At 36.0% G+C, this 21965-nt stretch overlaps 1 protein-coding gene and 1 pseudogene across 2 annotated transcripts; one reads left to right on the top strand and one right to left on the bottom strand.

Moving 5' to 3' along the window:
* Positions 1-7966: 7966 nt before the first annotated feature.
* On the top strand, positions 7967-10907 carry LOC140854123 (phosphopantetheine adenylyltransferase-like; annotated as a pseudogene).
* Positions 10877-18363, bottom strand: LOC140854122 (phenylcoumaran benzylic ether reductase Pyrc5-like). 2 transcript variants are annotated; one of them, XM_073249577.1, is made up of 6 exons: positions 18099-18363; positions 17873-18007; positions 16287-16524; positions 15955-16158; positions 15706-15874; positions 10877-11014 (listed from the first exon to the last, which is right to left on the bottom strand). In XM_073249577.1, exons 1-5 carry the CDS (start codon positions 18282-18284, stop codon positions 15708-15710), a joined length of 930 nt encoding a protein of 309 aa, XP_073105678.1. In that variant the 5' UTR covers positions 18285-18363; the 3' UTR covers positions 10877-11014; positions 15706-15707. The 2 variants fall into 2 exon arrangements, with proteins under 2 accessions (XP_073105678.1, XP_073105677.1); XM_073249576.1 differs by lacking the exon at positions 10877-11014 and having other exon boundaries at positions 15565-15874.
* Between the last annotated feature and the right edge of the window lie 3602 nt (positions 18364-21965).

The following is a 21965-nucleotide window of genomic DNA, read 5'->3' as shown; positions in this document are numbered from 1 at the left end:
GCTAACTACCTATGCCTCAGTTGTGAATAAAGCTCTAATAATTGAGAGAGAAGTTAATGAAGCTCATGCGGAGCGAGAACGGAATCAGAAGAAGAGAAATAGGTTTAGTGAAACTCAAGGACGAAATCAGAACAATAAGGGTCCAGCAAAGAAGCCAGCATTTGATAAGAATCGTGAGAATGAGGCAGCTAGATGTTCGAGATGCGGTCAAAGAGAGCATGAGTCTACTAATTGCCCATAGAATACTGGTTCTTGTTTTAAATATGGACAGAAAGGACACAAGATAGCAGATTGCCCCGAGATAGATGAAAATAGACCCACACAAACAAAGGACGGAGGTCAAAGGCCGAAAACTAAAGGAAGAATCTATGCACTCACACAACAGGATGCTCAGGCCTCCAATGCGGTGGTGACAGGTATCATTCCTGTATCTGATATTCATGCTTCAGTTTTGTTTGATTCTGGTGCTACACACTCCTTTATATCCACTACTTTTATTAGACAACATGATATAGTATGTGAACCTATGAAAATCAAACTATATGTTGAGACACCAGTAGGTGGTATTTTGAGTACCGAAAGTATGTGCAAGTCATGTAGTATCAGAATAGGAGAAAGAAAATTACCGATAGATTTGGTGGTCCTGGATATGCATGATTTTGATGTCATTCTAGGAATGGATTGGCTGGCTATTTATCATGCCTCTGTGGATTGTCATGGAAAGAGAGTGAACTTTCACATACTGGGAGAATTAACTTTTAGTTTTGATGGAAGTACAGGAACCACCCCTCCACGTATTATTTCATTTGTGCAAGCTAGACAGATGCTAAGAAAGGGATGTAGAGGTTACCTAGTATCAATAAAGAATAAAGAACGTGATGAATTGAAGTTACAGGATATTCCTATCGTAAATGAATTTTCGGATGTATTCATTGATGATTTAACCGGACTACCATCAGATAAAGAAATTGAATTTACCATTGAGTTGGCACCCAATACCAGTCCGATTTCTAAAGCTCCTTACAGAATGGCCCTTATGGAGTTGAAGGAGTTAAAAGATTAATTACAGGATTTATTGGATAAAGATTTTATAAGGCCTAGTGTATCTCCTTGGGGAGCTCCAATCTTATTTGTGAAAAAGAAGGACGGTAGTTTGAGACTTTGTATCGACTATAGAGAGTTGAATAAAAATACTATCAGAAATAAATATCCTCTACCTCGAATCGATGATTTGTTTGATCAGTTGCAAGGTGCACAAGTCTTTTTTAAAATTGATCTTCGTTCAGGATATCATCAGCTAAAAATCAAAACAGAGGACATACCAAAGACTGCATTTAGAACTCGTTATGGACATTATGAATTTCTAGGGATGCCTTTTGGGTTAACCAATGCTCCAGCAGCCTTTATGAATTTAATGAATAGAATATTAAGATCCTATCTTGATAAGTTTGTTGTCGTATTTATTGACGATATCTTGATATATTCAAGAAGCAAATTGGAGCATGAAGAACATTTACGGTGTGTACTACAAATATTGAGAAAAGAAAAGTTTTATGTCAAATTTAAGAAGTGTGAATTTTGGCTGGATAAAATAATCTTTTTAGGACACATCGTATCTAAAGATGGAATTTCTGTAGATCCAGCAAAAGTGGAAGCTGTGATGCAGTGGAACAGACCTACAAATATCTCTGAGATTCGAAGCTTTCTGAGAACGGCAGGATATTACAGACGATTTGTAGAAAGATTCTCCCACATTGCCGCACCTTTGACTCGTTTTACTCAAAAAGAGGTTAAATTCGAGTGGACCGAAGATTGTGAACAGAGTTTTCAAGAATTAAAATAACGATTAGTTTCAGCCCCTATCCTTACTATACCAACAGGAGATGAAGGTTTCACAATATATAGTGATGCATCTAAAAAGAGACTCGGCTGTGTATTGATGCAACATGGTAAGGTAGTAGTCTATGCCTCAAGACAATTGAAACCATATGAACAGAATTATCCAACACATGATTTGAAATTAGCTACAGTGATTTTTGCCCTAAAAATTTGGAGACATCACTTATACGGTGCGCAGTGTGAAGTGTTTACAGATCATAAGAGTTTGAAGTATATTTTTACGCAGAAAGAATTAAACATGAGACAGAGAAGGTGGTTAGAACTATTAAAGGATTATGATTTAACAATCCATTATCATTCGGGGAAAGCTAATGTTGTTGCTGATGCCCTTAGTAGAAAATCTGTGAAAAATTTAACGGTTTTAATCACACACCAAAGTCAATTATTGGAGGATATAAGAAAACTGGAATTAGACATCCGAATATATGACTCGACAGTACGATTAGCCAACATGAGGGTTCAGCCAACACTCATTGAAAGAATTATAGTTGCCCAGAATGATAATCCATAACTAATGAAAATAAAGAATTCAGTGAAAACTAGTGTTCAATCTGAATTCAAGATAAATGAAGATGGTTCGTTGAGGTTCGAAAATAGGATTTGCGTACCCAATAATTCAGTACTCAAGCATGAAATACTTGAGGAGACACATCAGACCGGTTATACAGTTCACCCGGGAGGTACTAAGATGTATAGAGATTTAAAGAAAATATACTGGTGAAATAATATGAAGAGAGAGATCGCTCAATTCGTGGCTCAATGTTTGGTTTGTCAACAAGTTAAAGCTGAACATCAGAGACCTGCGGGACTACTTCAACCTCTTGATATTCCAGTATGGAAGTGAAAACATATCACTATGGATTTTGTAACTGGACTACCGAAGACTCCCAGTAAAAATGATGCAGTCTGGGTGATTGTGGACCGATTGACAAAGTCTGCACACTTTCTACCAATTAGAGTTGGATTTACTTTGAAAAAACTAGCAAAGTTATATATGAAAGAATTTGTAAGGCTACATAGAATTTCAGTGACCATCGTATCGGATCGAGACACCAGATTTGTATCACAGTTTTGGAAGAGCTTACACAAAGTATTAGAAACAAAATTGAACTTCAGTACAGCTTTTCATCCACAGACTGATGGTCAGTCAGAGAGAACTATTCAGATCTTAGAAGATATGTTGAGAACCTGTATTTTGGATATGAAAAGTTCATGGGATGAGCATCTATCTTTGATTGAGTTCGCTTACAATAACAGTTATCAGGCTAGCATTGGTATGGCACTTTATGAAGCTTTATATGGTAGAGGATGTCGATCATCGATTCACTGGGATGATGTTGGTGAGCGAAGAATATTGAGTCCCAAACTTGTTCAACAAGCAGTCGAGAAGATTCAATTAATTAAAGAATGACTTCAGACAGCACAAAGCAGACAAAAAAGTTATGCAGATAACAGGAGATGGAAATTAAAATTTCAAGTTGGAGATCATGTATTTCTCAAAATATCTCCTTCAAAAGGAATCTCAAGATTTGGCATTCGTGGCAAATTGAATCCTAGATATGTGGGTCCGTTTGAGATTTTGGAAAGAATTGGTGAGGTGGCTTATCGACTTGCCTTATCCCCTTCACTTGCAGGAGTACATAATGTTTTTCACGTTTCTATGTTAAAGAAATATTTACCAGACCCAAGTCACATCGTGGAACTTGAACCAGTACAAGCCAGAAAAGATCTATCATATGAAGAATATCCGATACGAATCGTGGACCGTAAGGAACAGGTGCTGAGATGTCGCAACATTCCTTATGTCCAGGTACAGTGGAGTCGACATTCGGAAAGAGAAGCTACTTGGGACCTAGAGAAAGAAATGAAGTAAAAATATCTCCAGCTCTTCGAGACTATAGGTATGAAAAATTTCGAGGACGAAATTTCTTTTTAGGGATGAAGAATATCATAGCCCAAGCCCATAACGTCAAGACCCAAGCCCACAAAAAAAAAAAAGAAACAGAGGACAATCAGGAAGAAGACTCCCGATAGGAGTCTTCTTCTCCGGCGAGACCCCAGCAATTTGGGAGTCCTAGGACCTCTCGAAGTCCTAGGACCCTCTATAAGAAGACCTCCCCTCTCCTTAGAAATCGACCATCGGTCCCCTTCCTCTCTCTTTCTCCCTATTTTTCTCGATCGGAGCTGCGGACACCGTCTTAATTCTCACCGTGATTGCTCGCCGATGGGGTCACCGGAGGCCGAGGTGAGTCTTTCTCTCCTTCCTCTCTTCCTTCCCTTTTCCTTCGTACCTTTGCTCGTGACTGCCGGTGATGGGTGTCGCCAATTTTTGATCGGGAAAGAGACCTCTGTTTTGGCCTCTTTTCCCTTGGATTTTCCGACGCCGGCGATCGCAATCGACCGCCGGCCATGCTCCTCCGTAACCGAGGGAGCAGCCTCCCTCTGCCGCCGGCCTCCGCCGCGGCCTGAAGGGCCCGGCAAAAGGAGGGGACGTCGGTCCCCTATTCCAGCATGGAAAAGAGCCGAGAAGAAGAAGAAGAAAAAAAAAAGAAAAAGAAGAAAAAAGAAAAGAAAAAGAAGAAAAAGAAAAAGAAAAGAAAAGAAAAAGAAGAAAAAAAAAGAAAAGAAAAAGAAGAAAAAGAAAAAAAAAGAAAGGAGAGAGAGAAACTTTCTCTCTCTGCTCTCTCTCTCTTAGATTTTTAGGATTTATGAAATTAATTAAAAAAATAATAAAATAAATAATAATAAAATAAAAATAAATAAATATAATTAGGATATCCATGGATTAGTCTGAAAATCTTGGATGCTGTCGTCAAGATTGATCCTTATGGGGACATTAGATTTTAATAATTTTAGTTATTTTTAATTCGATAAATTTTGATTAAAAATATGATATTTGACGTATCAGGTTCAGAGAAGAATTTTCGAGATTCCTAGAATTTCTAGTTTGGATTTTCTTTTGAGGTAAGTAGTGTTTACTTTTATTGAATTTATCTGGTAAATTATAAATTCTGAATTTAATAAATTTATGCATGCTTGTGATTGAAATTATTTATTAAAATAATTATTGAAATTATTTATGATTAAAGTTAATTGTAGAAAATTATTTATGATTGAAGTTATTTGTTGAAAAATTATTATGATGATGTATGATCATAAAGAATGATATGATTGATTTGACTCGAATATCATTTATTTATATTATTTTTGAAAATAATATATGAATTGGAAGACAATATGAAATTGACAACCTGACTGTGTTGAGGACCCTACCAATGGGGGCATATACGTTGGCAATTGACTGTCCTGAGGGTTTATGTCGCCAGCGAGACCAGCAACATATCGTCAGAGAGACCAGCGATAAACCGCCAGCGAGACCAGCGATTTTAAAGGACTTGGCTGCCAGATGATTCGTAGCCCATCGCAAGCAGATACGCGGTATTATGACCCTGCCACAGGGATAATGTGGTCATAGTCATGGTTGGTAAGAAGAACTTAAGAAATTGATGAATTTAAGATGAAAAGCATAATTAAAAATTATGATGAATTGACTTTTATATATGATTGATAGTATGATTATGATTTCATGAAATTACATATTGATTTTATTATATTGGTAAATCGATATGTATAGAAATAATTGTCTGATTTATTCAGTTAAAGGTATACACTGCTTACTGGGCTGTTTAGCTCATGATGAGTTTTATATTTTTCTTACAGATCTAGAAAATTAGCGTGATGCGAGATTTGGTTGGGAGAGCGATTAGAGATGGAGTTAGCTCATTGATTTAGGATTTTCTCAGAATTGATTCAAGACTTTTAATTTTTTTTAGTGTTGACTTTGTCAGACAGTTATTTTTTTTTGAACACTGAGTTTTGATTTGTTATTTGAACTAAGATTTGATTATTAAATATTGAAAAATTTATTTAACTTTGTGTGAAGATATCATGATGAGATACCTTGCATGCTTTTGGAAAAAGTATTCTATAAATATGCGGCGGTTGCCATGACCCTCGATTCAAATCTCGGGTCGGGGGCGTGACAGTTGCTTCTGCCTTTTCTCTCGCCTCTGATGAACCATGCTATCTTCTTAACTTCTCACAAACTAGTCCTTTCATTACTGGTCAAAAGGAAAAAAATATTTTGCACACCAATAGAATTCTTCAGGTGATCTCCAAATAATCTTTTTATTACCATTTTAAAGCCATAAAGGCCATGTAAATACACAAACCCGAGACCTTTTCTTATTTTATGTGACATATTTTTAAAAGTAACGGTTTGTCCAAAGGTCAAAAGAAGATCCATGAGTGCAAACAACTACTCTAGAGGTTGAATTTTCAATATAGAAACTTTATTATCCATGAACTCGTGGTGAGGACATTTTTGTTGGAAGTTACGTGATAAGTAACACCTCATTCTAGCCACCAACCATCATCCAAATCAACCATAACAAGGTGTTTGATATGGATGACCGACCCATAATCAAGAGTGATTTAGGTGAAAATGATGATATCGTTACGTTTGGCTATACCCAAATGATCTTACATGGCAATGATTTCAGATCATTCTTATTTCTTAAATCACCATAAAATCTAGTAATAGAATGTCCATCCTTGAAGATGGATATCCAAGATCACCCTAATGTGATGATCTTGGGATAAAATTCTAAGGCAATCATACCTCTTGATCCGACAGTTAAGTGTTCATCAAATCCTTATGCATTGAACATGAGAGACTTTAAGAAAGTGCCGTCTATAAAAAAATAACCGAAAAGATTTAGATTTCTCTCTTGTTTCTTTCCTCTTCTTTTTTTTTTGGCCATAATGATTTCTTTATTTCATAAGGTATTGATTTCTTAGTATTTCGATCTTTTAATTTGGTATATCGAGTTCATCTTGTTTTCTTTAATATTGATATTCATGTAGAAAAAAAAATTTTTTTTGGCCTATAAATTTGTTTGTATATTTGAGATGCATTTCTTTTATTATATATAAGAACTAAGATGCATAGTTTTTTTTTTTATAGATTTGCTATTTCTTAAGATATTTGATTTAAACTCTTTGAACACAATTTTCTTGAAGTTGTGTCCACACCCTAGATATTAGCATTGGCATAATATGGCAAAGAATAGCTTCAAGGAAAAGAAAAGGAAATGGTGCTACGTACATGTCATGTTTCTTTTTCTTTAGATAGTAGGTCAAATACATCCCTACCATCTCATACATGCAATTACTTATATATCAGCTTCATTTAATAATAATAGCTGGGTGGCATCTTGCCTCCTTTTATATATATATATATATATATATATATATATTATATATATATATATATATATATATATATATGCTTGATATTGCCATATAATTTGTTGAAAATCATGAGTATATTAAGAACAAAAAGCCATGTTCCCAAATGCTAACCGCCCCAATGGGTAGAACAATATACAAAAGGTTGAAAACTAATTGCAGCAGTAATTTTGAAGTTGATGCCACAGTAACTCTAAATTTATATATAAAAAAATAATAAAATAATTAATATATTGTAAATGGTTGATGTTGTACGACTCAATTTGTCCAGACTTCACATCAAGAAGATATTTTTGATATATTTATTTTCATCCCATATGGATTGAGCTTATTTTTTTTTTTTTTTCTATCATTATAGTGCTAAAACACCTAATAGTTGGATCAAGTGAGATGTTGTCATTTGTAATACATCATATTTAAGATACATCGTATCTAAAATCAGGACACAATCTAATTTTTTAAAATATCGATCACTAAAAATAGAATATTTAACAACATAATGGTCAGTATAAAAATCAATATATTTATTTATATTTTTAATTCATAAAAATTTAGAATATATTAAAAAAATACTCTTGGCGTATATCTAGAATATTTTTGGTATTATTTCGCTGGTGATTTCTGATTTCCATGATATACAAAATAGATTATTTATAAATATTCAGGGTTTTTTAAATGTGGATTGCGGGGAGACAATTGGTATGTACATAGACGTTGTGGTCAGCCAAGTACATGGGAAAATAATAATAGCCATCAATCGTGGTATGGAGAATCTAATAACGTAGTTGGTGGATCAGCGCTGTAGGTTAGCAGGCCGTGGCGGCGTCAAAGCTCCTCGTCTCCCATCTCCTTCTCCGCCTTCTCTCTCTCTGATCATATGGAGAGGTGCGAAGTAATTGTTGGAGATCCGACGCCCTCTCCACCGAATTCTTATGGAGCAGTGGTTATTGGAGGGACTTTTGACAGGCTGCACCAAGGACATCGTTTGTTCCTCCAAGTATGTCTCTCTCTCTCTCAGATTTACTTGTATTCACATCTTCTCTTCTTCTTCTTCTTCTTCTTCTTCTTTTAACTCCTTTGTGAAAGAAAGATCTCTACTACTTTCCCTTGATTTATGTTCTTTTTGGTGATGAGTGTTGATATGACTTTGTAGACGGCGGCGGATTTGGCAAGGGAACGCATCGTCATAGGAGTTTGTGATGGACCTATGTTGAGCAAGAAAGAGGTTCTCCTACCCCCCAATTCCCTCCCATTCTCCCTCTTCTTATTGTTTTTATCCTTCCATTATTCTGCCCCATGCGCTGCTGTTTGATTGAATTGTGGAAAGAAGAATAGCACATGAAGACGCAAATAGCAGAGGAGGAGATGAAAAGGGAAACAAAATCTAGCTACCAGATACCTAAAATCTTGGTCTCATTCATAAAATAGCAAGCCCACTCGTTGATCCCTTTTCCTTTTCCTTGTCCTCGCAAGATCCTGATCACATGTGATGGACTTTACCCTTGTGGACAGATAGATCTTCGGACACCCCTTTTAGACATTATCTTAGGGTTAGCTTTATTTTTATGGAATGGAAGCTGCGGAGCAGCCACCTGAAATTTATTCAGAGACAGGAGAGCAGAGAATATACAAAGGGATACAAGGGGAGAGAAACAGAAAAAAACTACAAGACCCAAAGAAATCATAAGATCTTAGAGTTAGCTGTTAGGTAAAAGCAGGACTTTGGTTTGCCTCATTTCTTGACTTGACTCGCATGCAGGATAACGTTTTGCTTTTTTACAGGCTATTGAGCGAGATTCACCTGAATTCATGAAATCCATTCTTTCTTATTGCTGAACTGCATCAAAATTCTCCTGAATTTTTTTTTTTTCTAGCTCCTCTACGCGCATCTTACATTTTACTTTCATGGTTCGTTTCTCATTGCAGTATGCTTATCTGATCGAACCTGTTGAGAAGAGGATGCAAAGCATAAAAGACTACATAAAGGTGCTAAATTCATTTGATTCTCAGAGTATATAATTTTGACTCATGTCCGCTTAAATTATTTAAATTATTTTATGAAAGTTATTGGATAGCCAAGTACTAGTTATGACATAAATACATAACAGCAAGGTAGGGATCTTAACAATACCTGGTAAATGAGTTGTCTAAAATGATTCCAGTTTTTATCTGGGCTCAATTGCTAAGATAATGCAGGAACACACTGTGTAATTTCAGAAAATCTTTATTTTAATTGACATAAACTAATCTTTTTGCCTCAATTAAAATGGTAACTCGGTGTATCGTGATCCCATACATGTGTGTGTGTATGGTGCATGCACCTGTGCCACCCATGCATCTGGCAGTTCCTATATCAAGCATTGCCAGTCAAAGATAATTAACTTCCAACCAACCAGTGAATAGATATGATGCCTGTTAGCTTTAAGTACCAGTGAGTGGTGACTCTTTAAAGATGTCGATCTTATACAAACTTATGATGCGTACCTGGTCTGGCCTGGTTGTTGCCCATCCTTGGAGGGCCTTGCTTCTGGTTTTAATCTCTCTTCAAAAAGAAGCACCAAACGGGCATTGCGTATCTTTTATTCTCAAAAATGGGGGAAAGGCCCATTGAGAATATGTAAGCCACATATCATTTATGAGGTTTATTTTTACTAAAAAGTTCCTTGAAAAATTGTGATAGAAGAACCAGAAGTTAAGGGCTTTAAATGTTATTGTTATTATATTATTATTTACAAAGAAGACTGTAATATATATGTTATCTTGGAGATGGCACTGAACTTTCTTCTTCCCCAATTATGCATAAATCATTTCTTGTGCAAAGTAGTCTCCCCTATCTAAAGACTGTGAATATCATTTTTCTTGAAGCAAAGTCTGAAATATTCATATGTTGAATATGCCGTTTCAGTCAATCAAGCCTGAGCTGATAGTGTTGGCTGAGCCGATTACAGATCCTTTTGGTCCATCTATTGTTGATGAAGGTTTAGAGGCAATTGTTGTCAGGTCTCCCTCTATTACTCTTGATATTTGTTTGTTCTTTCTCTTGATATTTCTTTTTTTTTTCCTTTCCCAATTCATATGGAGAATATAGTGCAGGTGGATCTCCTTCCCTTTCTCTAAAATAAAAGAGAAAAAACTCATATGGAGATTAAATCTAACAAACTAAATTTTGCTTCTTTTTTTTTTTTTTTTTCGATGTTGATATATTAACTAGCTTCAGTCATTTGTTTTTAAAGAAGGCAATCGAACATTGATGGGTTCAAACTAGTCAGTAATTTTAAAAACTTCTGGATGTTCGGTTGGTTGATTTTTTTCTACTATGATCGCAGATTGAAGTAGTGGACCTCATGCCAGATGAATCAACAGGGAACAAGATAAGTTCTACTACATTGAGAAGACTTGAGGCTGAGGAGGCCATGAAGAAGCAGCAACAGCAACAACTAATCCATTTAGAGTCCACGACATAAATACAGCACAGCTTTTACAAAGCCATATATCAGGATTTACGGAAGTTCTGTGATGGAATCCATATTAACATCCTTTTCTACACAGCCAAGGAAGACCTATATACAGTGACTGCGTTGACTGGACCTCCAGTGAATATTGTAGTTATATCCATATTATCTGATCACCAATTCACCATGATACCGATGCCAATGAGAAACAGAGTATTGTTTACACACCGATCTCTGAGTTGTTTATTGCTTTTGAGCTGCCAAAGTTTGTGATACGTTACTGCCAAGCATACTTGTTCGAAGGGCCTTCCATGGCCGTCACACGAGGCTCATTCTAATTGCTGCTGGTCCACCTACAGGGTCACGATGAGCAGATTGTGAGATCCAAATGCTGTAATCAAATAATAAATTAGCTTGAAAGAAGTGGATTATAAAGTAACAGAGAGTCATTATATACAAAAGTAGTTGAAAAAATAATAAAACACAGGAGTAGTTGATGAATGGAGAGAGGCAGATTAAACAAGACCAGAAAGAATGAGAATCCATGAAAAAGCACAAGATGGTCTGTTTTTCTGTTCAAACCATGTTGCTTGCTTCAATACCGGAATGTTATTGGAAATGTCAGATTTTCTGAACTCCAAAAATAGGTTTCAGCCACATAGCTCCAAGTATTTAGGTATGTATGTCTGCATCTATATATAATTGAACAAAATAATCAAATGTTTGTTTAATTATAAGATAAAATTCTATTTATAATACTATTTGATTTTATATAATATTTATAATTTTTTTAAAAAATATAATCATGTTAATATGCTATTAATTTGATTTACCATTAGACTTAGTAATATCTTTGATTCTGTGATCATAAAGTTTAATTATTTGATTTATATTCATATTTATACCCATACTTTCAGTATCTAATTTATATGCATATCTATCTATAATAAATATTAATACAAATTTTTTACATCTAACTAATATCCATATTTATTTTTGTATTTATCAAGTAAAATAAATATGAATACAATTATATTAATATGTTATCTATATCCAATCTGATTTGAACTCTAATAGGATGCCCTTGGTCCAATTAGTACCCACCAGAATTTCTTTTCAAAAAATAACGCATGTGTTTGTTTGTGCGTATGTGTGTGTGCGTGTTTCATGGAAATAGTGTTATGTTATGTAATCTATTATAATGATAATACGAACCCCAACATCGTGATCTCTGACCTGCCGGAAGAGTGGGCCAAGCGTGACAAATTGTTCCAGCTACGGTTTGCTGGGCCTTTGTGAAAAGTTTTTGCTGGGTGATTAAGGCTAGGCCTTGTGGCCCAACACAGACTGACATACCAGCCCACCTTTGATTTAACCATATGAGTTGTTTGTATAAAGCCATTCAAAAGCTAACCCATTGCTCAAGTGTTGGAGAAATTTAGGATAATTTTCTACAAAATAATTTTAGTTTTTTGTTGCATCCTTTGTACAGTATGGTTTGGTTTCTGAGGTGAGCTAAACAATTAAATAAGGTATATATTTATTTGCTAAGATCAAGGAACCCAACTATCACAGCAGCGAAACTTGAAAACCACCAACAACAGCAGAAGCCAACTAAGAAAGCATTGGTTTGGGCTCCATATGCAAGAGATAGCATATAGTCGAGATTTGCAGAAAGGAGTGAGATGAGCTTTGTTAAATGCCAAGTTGTGAAGTGTGATTTAAAAGTGGCTTTTTTTTTTTTGGTAAGATAAAAGTGGCTTCTTTCAATCGGTACCCTGTGATAAGTGTGACGTGTAGCATTCAGAACCTTAATACTCTCACCTCCGTACAACCAGGATGATAATTGCTATGGAGGGTAATATCGGTGGAAAATTATCATAAATTCGAAAAATAAATTTAAAAAGAATAATTTAAAATAGTAAAAAAATTTTTTTGAAAATTTAAAAATTAAAAAAAGATAAAGAATATGTTCGAACCAAAGGATTGCTTGGTACTTTCCTCGGAGCAAGATCAACCTTTGATCATAAAAATTATAAAATGAAAAAACTTCACCCTTTAGAGCTTTTTACTCATAAATGAAAGTAATAAACAATGATTATAATGTGATTAAAAAATTATCATATATGAAAATTCAACGTAAAAAAATTGTCAGTTTTGAATTTAAATGAGTTTTAAAAATAAAGTTCAAATCCTAATTATACTCGTTACAATTTGATAACTAAAAAAATATAGATCTTCTGTCGTGTACCATATGGAATAATGCACAGCATGCAATATCCATCGCATGATGGATGGCCATATGGAGCTGCATGCTGTGCTCTCATAGACATCGCACAACATACGGTCCCTTGCGATTATCCATCATGCAATGGACAGTGTGTGTAATGCACTGCACCATATGATGCATTATGAGTACCGTAGAGGAAAAAAAAAAGTAAATAGAATCAAGAAGACCGTTAATTAATTTCGACGTAGGGATTGAGATTTTGAGAGAAACAAAGGGAGTGTTGATAGCAAGTATTAAAATCCTTCAAAGAAGGAAGAGAAGGAGGTCGTTTAAGATCTACGGGATGGTGGAGGGGAGGAAGTTGAAACCAAAAATGAAAGACGACGAGGGGGAAGAGTCCTTCCATTAGAGAGAGAGAGAGAGGGGGGATCGAAGAGAAGGGGAGGAGGGAGTTCTCAAATCCATCCATTGGACAGATTCAATCTTTTATGGATTTGGGCCCTTCTCTTGCACAATCATCGTTGAGGATCCGATATCCGTACTGCTTCGTTGTCATCTAATCAAAGCTGGAGGTGGATTTTAGGGAAAAAGGAAGGATTTTTCTTCAAAAGATATCCAGATTCTCCTTTTTTTTAATCATAATGTAACAGCCCACCATGATTGAGATCATATATGCGAGGGGAAAAAAAAAAAGAGTTGATTTTGAGCCCCATTATTTAAACCGAGCACAAGTGAATCGTTAGCCCAGAAGACATCTTTTAGTCAACTTAATATTAACAAATCAACAGATGCATATCAGAATTCCTTAATTGGTTGCATCTAAAGCTTTCAGGAAATTTCTTTGCTCACGTTCGATCTTTCCGAGGACCTCTTCTTCTGGTACATAGATCCTCTCCAGTGTCTTGCCGGTCTTCTTTCCCCAAAGCGAGACACGCTCACTGTGGGAATAGATATTCATAGAAGGAACCATATACAAAATAGTGTTCAATGTTCTGGGGTCATCCACAGCTAGCATGGTGTATGTGCCCATAAGTTAGCAAAAATAGTTCAAAATTATGCCTTAATTGTATGATTTGGATACTGTGTTCTTATATTGTGGAAGCATCTGGTAAAATTTCAAGTCAAGTGCAAGGTGTATTTCTGCACTCTGACATGGCAAAACTTCCAACAACCGAGAGAGATGCCTTTCTACTGTAAAGTAATTTGATCTAGCATTTATGTTGGTAATTAATAATAAACTTTGTTGACTTCAGAAACCTTATAAAGCGGTGTAGCTTGTGCCTATTTCATTTTGGGACTTTTTTATCTGTGGGGTTAATCTTGGCCATTTTCATTTCTTATTTTTCTTGCTCATTAATTCAGGCCTTCTAGTTAATGTTCGCTGACCCTAAATGATTGGTGCCTTAAAAACTTGATGGACTGTTATTTAGATCATCTTTTGCAATAATTTTACACTAAAAAAAATCACCATAGAATAAGATTGAAATAGTCCTCAATATACAATTGCTAGTGGTATTATCAATCTTTAATTTCTTACACCTATTCTATTCTCATGGATGCTCGATTTAATAATTAAAAATATTTTAAATATATCATCATCATTCACCGCAAATAATTACCAGTCAAGTTCTCACCATCCTTTTATTTTTAATTCTTACACCATATTCAAAGAAAATGTTTGAAATCTGATAAGATGGATGTGTCTCAATTTCTCCATAGAATTAGATACACTGCTGCTTTATCCTATCCAGATAGCAGTCATGGTCATGCATTCCTATGATATTTTTCATCTCTCTCCTATTTTTATTTCTTTCCTTTTTTTCTTTTCTAAAACCTTTCTTCTTTATCTTTTTCTTTCTTTTCGTTTTTTCTCTTTTTCTCCTTCCTTTCTTTTTTTTTCTTCTTCATTTCTCTCATTTTTTCTTCCTTTTATTTTTCACATTTTTTTTTCTTAGTCTTTCCCTTTCTTCTTTTCTCTCTTTTTTTTTGTCTCCCCATGAATGGTTTCAGAGTTTTTACCCTACGTTGGTCCCGTTTCTTAAAAAAACAGGATGGGATGGTCGAAATGCCTGCCGCCCCATCGGGATAGAAGGCCCTGCCACCCCACTGGGATAGAAGATCTTTTTTTTTTTTTGATTGAATGGAAAACTTTGTTCAAAGCACAAAACTTCAAACCAAATGTAAGAAAAATGATGTTAATCTCAAACTAACATTGACTACAAGTAGAAAAGATTAAGTTACAGCCCAACAAACTTTAATGCTAAAGAGAAGAAACATTTACAATCTTCATCGAACTCTTTTTGGTTGGAAACAACTGTTTGGGCCTCAGTGGCCCTAAGGCCTCCTATAACCAAGCCTTTTTCGACCAGAAGAGGTGCATGAACCTGAATAGAGGTCTCTCTCTCTTAAAAATAATAATAACGTTAATGATGATAATTATAGGTATAATAGTAATGATAGTAGTAATAATAACAGTAATAATGTTAAGAATAATAGTAATAATAATACTAATAATAGTAAATGATAACAAAGAAGGATGGATGTGACTAAATCTTCGCATTCTCATGGAAAAAAAAATAAAAAAATAAAGATTTCATGCTTTGGAACAAAAAATATTGAAGATAATATATATATATATATATATATATATATATATATATATATATAACCAACACACAGACAGGAATCCTTTTACATGTGTAACCAAAACACAGACAGGAATCCTTTAATATCAAACAAGCATAACCAAAACATCATGAAGGTACCTAAATGCATCAGAAGTAAAAGTGGTACTAGCCGAATTAAGAAGTGTACGTTCAGAGCAATCGGTTCAGATACTCATCAACGGTAGTGTATTTGACATCAGGATAGAGCTCTGTAGCCTCCACACCAAATGATGGCTCAATCTGAAAGTTTGTATGGTCCCCCTTGATGAAGACATAGTGGCCGATAGACAGCACGGTATTCAACGGAATGGGAGATTCTGAAACACAATAAGCACCTGTGTTAGTAAATAAGTTTATAATGATCTGAATCTTAAACCTAGATTAAGTTCCTATGCACCTTGGATCTGCTTCAGAACCTCTTCTTCAGGAACATAAACCCTCTCAAAGGTCTTGCCAACCTTCTTCTCCCACAGGGAGACTAGCTCATTGTGAGATAAGGTGTTGGCGGGTGGTTTAAGACACAGAATCTTGTTCAGTGTTCTTGGGTCATCCACGGCTCTAATGGTGAATGTGCCAATGTCATCTTCGTCGACAAAGATTGCTGAAACAAGAGAAGTAATTCCAGATTAGCTGACAAATGACTTGCCAACTTTCTCTTCACCATTTATGGGTTTTGGTTCTAGCAAACTGACAGAGGTGAACATTGGCAAGACCAAAATAGTTAGTTACCTTTGGTATTCCCATCACCCAAGATAACAACTTTATCGGTGGGAAGACCAGCCGCTCCGGCTTGTCCAAGTGATTTGAGGAAGTAACCAGCAAAGACGTTGGAAGAAACAATAGTGTAAGGAATCCCCTCTGCTTCAATAGCACGTCTGATCTGGGTCTTGATGGCAAATATTGATTTTGCTGGCTCCACAGCATGCCCACGGTCGACGTCAATCCCAAACTCAGATGGAAAGAACCTCTGCAAACTCCAAAACAAAGTTCGGTATAAAATTATTACTCGAAGAGAAAATAATCCTATTACCAAAGATTGTAAGAATGTAAGCCCAGATATAAAGATTCACCAAATTGATTCGCCAAGGATAAATGGAATCCATATATAATTATTGTAAACATAGATGCCTCCACAAGCAGTTTGTTGTCCAACATTTTAGCAACTGTTAGTCGATCTTGCATGAATATTTCCAAAATATAGTGGACGTGGTGCGGCAGTGCAAAAGAATATTAGGATAATTTACGGAAAGTCAGATTCAGAAAGTTATTTGCTGGAAAGAGGTGATGATATCAAACACTGAAGCCGCCGACCTAAATATCAATAAGTAGCAACTTCTAGAGCGATGGCATGAGAACACCCGTACATTTCCAAGAGAAGCAAAAATATCAAACAAATGAGTAAGTTTTCAAAACATGTTTCAACGAAACAAAAATTACTAGCAAAAATTGGATTCATCATGTTAGAACTGAGCAATAAAGTATTTCTGGCAAAAAGAAAAAAACGACATATGTTAAAAGACATTTACCATCAGAAATTAAGCAAAATGATGATGGTCTCGCTGGCAAAGTTCATATCTACCGGAAATACAGATAATGTGTGAGTGAAAATTAGCTGCATCTATGATCCTTTTAATGTTAGTGAAAGCAACATATACCTTCTTGGCGTTTGTATTGTTAGTGTAGTTTGTAATGTTAAGGGCATGGAACAAGTCCCACATTGGAAAGTTAAGAGAAAGATAAAGTGTTTATAAGTTATTATACATCAATGGACATTGATTTGGTGTGTGGGTTCACATATGGACCTAAAAGCCTAGAATGTGCAATATTATTAATGATCTTGACAAGGCACTTGGGGCACTCGGGCATCTTGGGCTTGAATTAATTATCTGAACAAGTATTTTTTTAATTATTTACTTCGAAATTATTTTCTATTTGTTCAGTTCAAAGTGAAAAATCGTGACTGTTGGTCGACTAATTTCGAATTGAAAAGTCATGACCGTTGGTAGACCAACTGTCAATAACTGCAGATTGCATTAGCGCCTGTTCATCGTGACTTTCCATATCTATTTATATATGATTCCGGACTTGATTTCGACGGTTCCAATTTTCGTGCGTTCTTTGAGAGAGTTTTAGAAGGCTTCGTTGTATCCCGAGGGCATAATTGCCTTTTGGAAAGTGATTACACGCCTCAAGCCAATTCCAATACGTTTTGTCTTCTTCCTTTTTTTTTCTTTGACTTTTCCGACATATATAACATGTTATGGTTCACTCATGGGATGGGAAGCACATGGAGAGGGGGATGAAGAAGCCCTGACCTTTACGTTTCCAGCTTCTTTTATTGCGGCGATGATCTTGGTCTGATCGGCCAATTGCAAGAACCCCACCGTGGAGATCACCACGTCCACTTGCTTTATCGCCTTCACCAAGCTCCCGTGATCATATAGATCCCCCTAAAATGGGAAACAAAAAGAAATCGAGACCCAGATACCAATAAAAAAGGCGACAGCTTTGGGGGAAATTAGGGTTAGAGTTTCCGGTTACTTGGATGAGGGTGACGCCCGAGGCCTTGAAGTCGTCCAGGAGCTTCGCCTTGGCCGGATCGGAGGGGGCGGTGTCTCTCACAAGGGCGAAGGTGGGGTGACCGGACCGTGCGCTCGCCGTCGTGATGAACTTTCCGATGTACCCCGTGCTGCCGATGATCAGGATCTTGCTCTTCTCCCCCGCCATTCTCGACTGTCCGATGATGCTGGCGCAGCGACATAAGCTTCCCCTGCCAACTGCGTAATTGGTGGTCGCCGCGAGTTGGGCCCGCCGGCACCCGGCTCATCGATGTTTATTTATAAAATTATAAGGGGAGGTTCTGGATCCGGACACCTCTAGGTGAGCTTACCTCGGTCGGGTAAGCGCCAAATGAGCACGTCGGCGGGTTGGCAGAGGACTCTGATGACGTGGAGTTCGCGTGGGGTGACGCAATCTCGTGGTGGATGATTTTTGCTGAGTGTTATACGTGTCATATGTTTGTTTGGTTGACTGTATGTTTGATGCATTTATTGGTTTGATGTTTTACGCTGCAAAGAAGTCGTCATTGGGTCGCATCGCACGTATACGTTTCTTCCTCCGGATGACGAGAATGACTGTAGATGTGATCAAGGGCGGCTGATGAATTTTTCTTCGTCCAGTGGAAGTTTCTTGTCTTAGAAGTTAGATTTCAGGACGATTGGGTGAGATAAAAAAAAATCCTTCTAAATCTCAATTAGATAATTTTAAAAATTAATCAACCAATCTTGGCCGTCTCCGTCTTTTTTTCTTTCTTTCTTTCATTCATTTATTCTTTCTTTTTTGGATAAAATTTTATTGTGTCCATATGTCAAATAGGTACGATATCTTTCTCTCTCTATCGCATACAAGATATTATCCGCTATCTCCAAAGTTACCATCGCAACAGACAAGCCTGACTCCAGAGTCACGATTTTGCCCCTCGGCCCCTCTGAGCAAAAAGCACCTCATGTGGGCAAAGGAGAGCCCGCACTACTTAAGCACATGATACTTCAGAATTTGCTCGATATGAGACTATTAAGGGAGGTCCCCTCACGGCCTCCCCATAACATGCAACCCACTCTAAAGGGTATATGTACGGGCAGGGGGCGGATCCCCCTACCTGGCACGTCACTGTTGTGTCCATGTATCAAACAGGTACAGTACCTTCTCCCCTCCACCGCATGCAAGGTATTGTCCGCTCTTCCCAGGGCCGCCGACCCTGAAGTCACGATTTTGCCCCTCGGCCCCTCTGGGCAAAAGGCACCTCACGTGGGCAAAGGAGAGCCCGCACTACTTAAGCACATGATACTTCAGAGTTTGCTCGATATGGGACTATTAAGGGAGGTTCCCCCACGGCCTCCCCACAACATGCCCCCCACTCTGGAGGGTACATGTGCGGGCAGGGGGCGGGTGTCCCCTACCTGGCGCGCCACTGTTGTGTCTATGTGTCAAGCAGGTACGGTACCTTCCCCCTCCACCGTACGTAAGGTATTGTCCGCTCTCCCCAGGGCCGTCGCCGCAACAGGCAAGCCTGATCCCGGAGTCACGATTTTGTCCCTCGGCCCCTCTGGGCAAAAAGCGCCTCACGTAGGCAAAGGAGAGCCTGCACTACTTAGTCATATGACACTTTAGAGTTTGTCCGATATGAAACTATTAAAAGAGGTCCCCTCATGACCTCCCCACGATAAATTTCATTCTTTCTTTCATTTTTTTTATTTTTAATACACATTCATATCTCTGTCTTTATTTATTTCTTAGGCTTTTGATGGTTTGGACTATAATAGCTAACGCTTTTATGGGATCTACTGGCTGTTAAAAGAACTTAGTTCTCTAATATAATTATAGGAATTTGGTTTTTTGAGAAGAATTGAGGGAGTAAGGTTTTCCCATGCACTTAGTACATTAGGTATATATAAAGGTAGTACAGATGTGGAAATGCGTTCGGATCCGAACGGCTAAGTTAAGCTTGGGACCCACGGTACGGCATTATATCAAAAGCTGGGGAATACGAATGTGGTTGTACAGACTGCGGTATGTGCCCACCGTTTTATCATTTGACTTTGAGAAAAGTCCAGCCTTGATGGATGAAGAAGATTTGTTTTGTGACTTTCCTGTTGATAAGGCGACCCTGTTATTTCTCTCTCCAACTTATAGGAATTTGACTGACTATATATATATATATATATGCTGGTTGATGTATTTGTTAATTTAATATTTATGTTGGAAAGTCCTGATAGACCGCTTCTAAAGCTGAATGGAGACGTGACCACGGGAGTGTGGTAAATTTTTCTTCTCGCGAAGTGGGACCTTATTGTTTTAGATTTTAAGAATTACGGGTGGTTGGGTGAGATAAAAAAATCTTTCTACATCTTAATGAGATAGTTCTAAAACAATTTTATCAACTAATCACTGATACTGTCTTTTTTTTTTTTTTTCCCCGATTACACGTCCATATCTATTATAGGATAATTGAATTTTTCAACCTTAACTAATGATCGATCTAACTCCTAAGATTATATATAAAAAAAATTTTCTCAATCTTATCGATCTAGTTTTCGGCCACATACAGATGATTTATAGTTAAACGATCTTAATGAAACCTTTTAGACCGTTATTTTATTTGCACAATTATAAATCGATTAATAAGACTAAAATTAGATTGGATATAGATCGAATACTAGCATATTCATATATATATTTATTTTTTCTGACAAATATAAATATGAATATATATATATATATTATTTGAATATAAAAATTTATATCCATATTTATTTTAAATGGATATGAATACAATTTGGATACTAGAAATGTGAATACAATTACAGATATAAATTAGATAATTAAATTTTATGATTATAAAATAAAAGATATTACTGAGTAGATGATAAATCAAGTGAATAGCAGGATTATATAGTTATATATTTTTTAAAAAAATTAAAAATAAATATTATATTAAATTATATAGGATTATAAGTGGATTCGAATATTTAGATATGGATTGGATAGTTGTCTAAACATATGCATATCTATTTTTTTTATGGATATAAATATAAATATAGATATTAGTCAGATCTTTAAATTTTTATTTATATCTAGATTGATTTGAATACGAAAATAGACCTGAACAAATATTATCCATATCACTTTCACCCCTACCGATAAATCTGCCATTATAGGTGCAATAACTGTCTACAACAATCTATCATGAATATAATAACTACTTATGATTTTGGCCCATAAATATCTTAACTGCACCTTTAATATCTTGGATAACAGCCGGTAAATTTCTTTCTATATAAAGGGGACAAAGGTGACCCTCAGATATATTTTTTTGGACACAAAAGTTCTCTCTTATTTTCTCTCTCTTTTATTATTTCTTTAACTCTGGCTAATTTAAGTATTAAAGAATTTTCCGTCAGACAAACTCCGACAAGTAGATATTTAGTTACAAGTTAAAAGAGTCATTCTTAGTCTTTCACCAAACATTCGATTTGTCTTCAATCCAATCTCTAGCTCAGTCTTCTACTGATCTCTCTGGAGTTTAATAGCAATAATATTTATATTTAAAAAATTTATTATTATATGCTCAGCAAAAAAATTTGTTATTATGTTATATCATATCGATAGTTTCATATTGCATATATATTAATTTTAAAAATAATATTTTTTCATACAAATGAAACTATCAAATAGTGTCATTATTTATTTCTTCGCTATTTGATGGTTTTGACAATGACAGCAAATGTTAGCTTCACCACAAAAAAAAAAAAAATTTACGATCAATTTTTTTACGATAAAAAAAATTTTCATCGCAAATAAAGCAATTTATGATGTTTCAAAATTTTCGTCACTAATAAAAAAATATTC

Source organism: Elaeis guineensis, chromosome 15 (assembly GCF_000442705.2).
Source record: "Elaeis guineensis isolate ETL-2024a chromosome 15, EG11, whole genome shotgun sequence".
NCBI classification, from domain to species: Eukaryota; Viridiplantae; Streptophyta; class Magnoliopsida; order Arecales; family Arecaceae; genus Elaeis; species Elaeis guineensis.
This window is presented reverse-complemented; position numbering and strand designations above follow the sequence as displayed.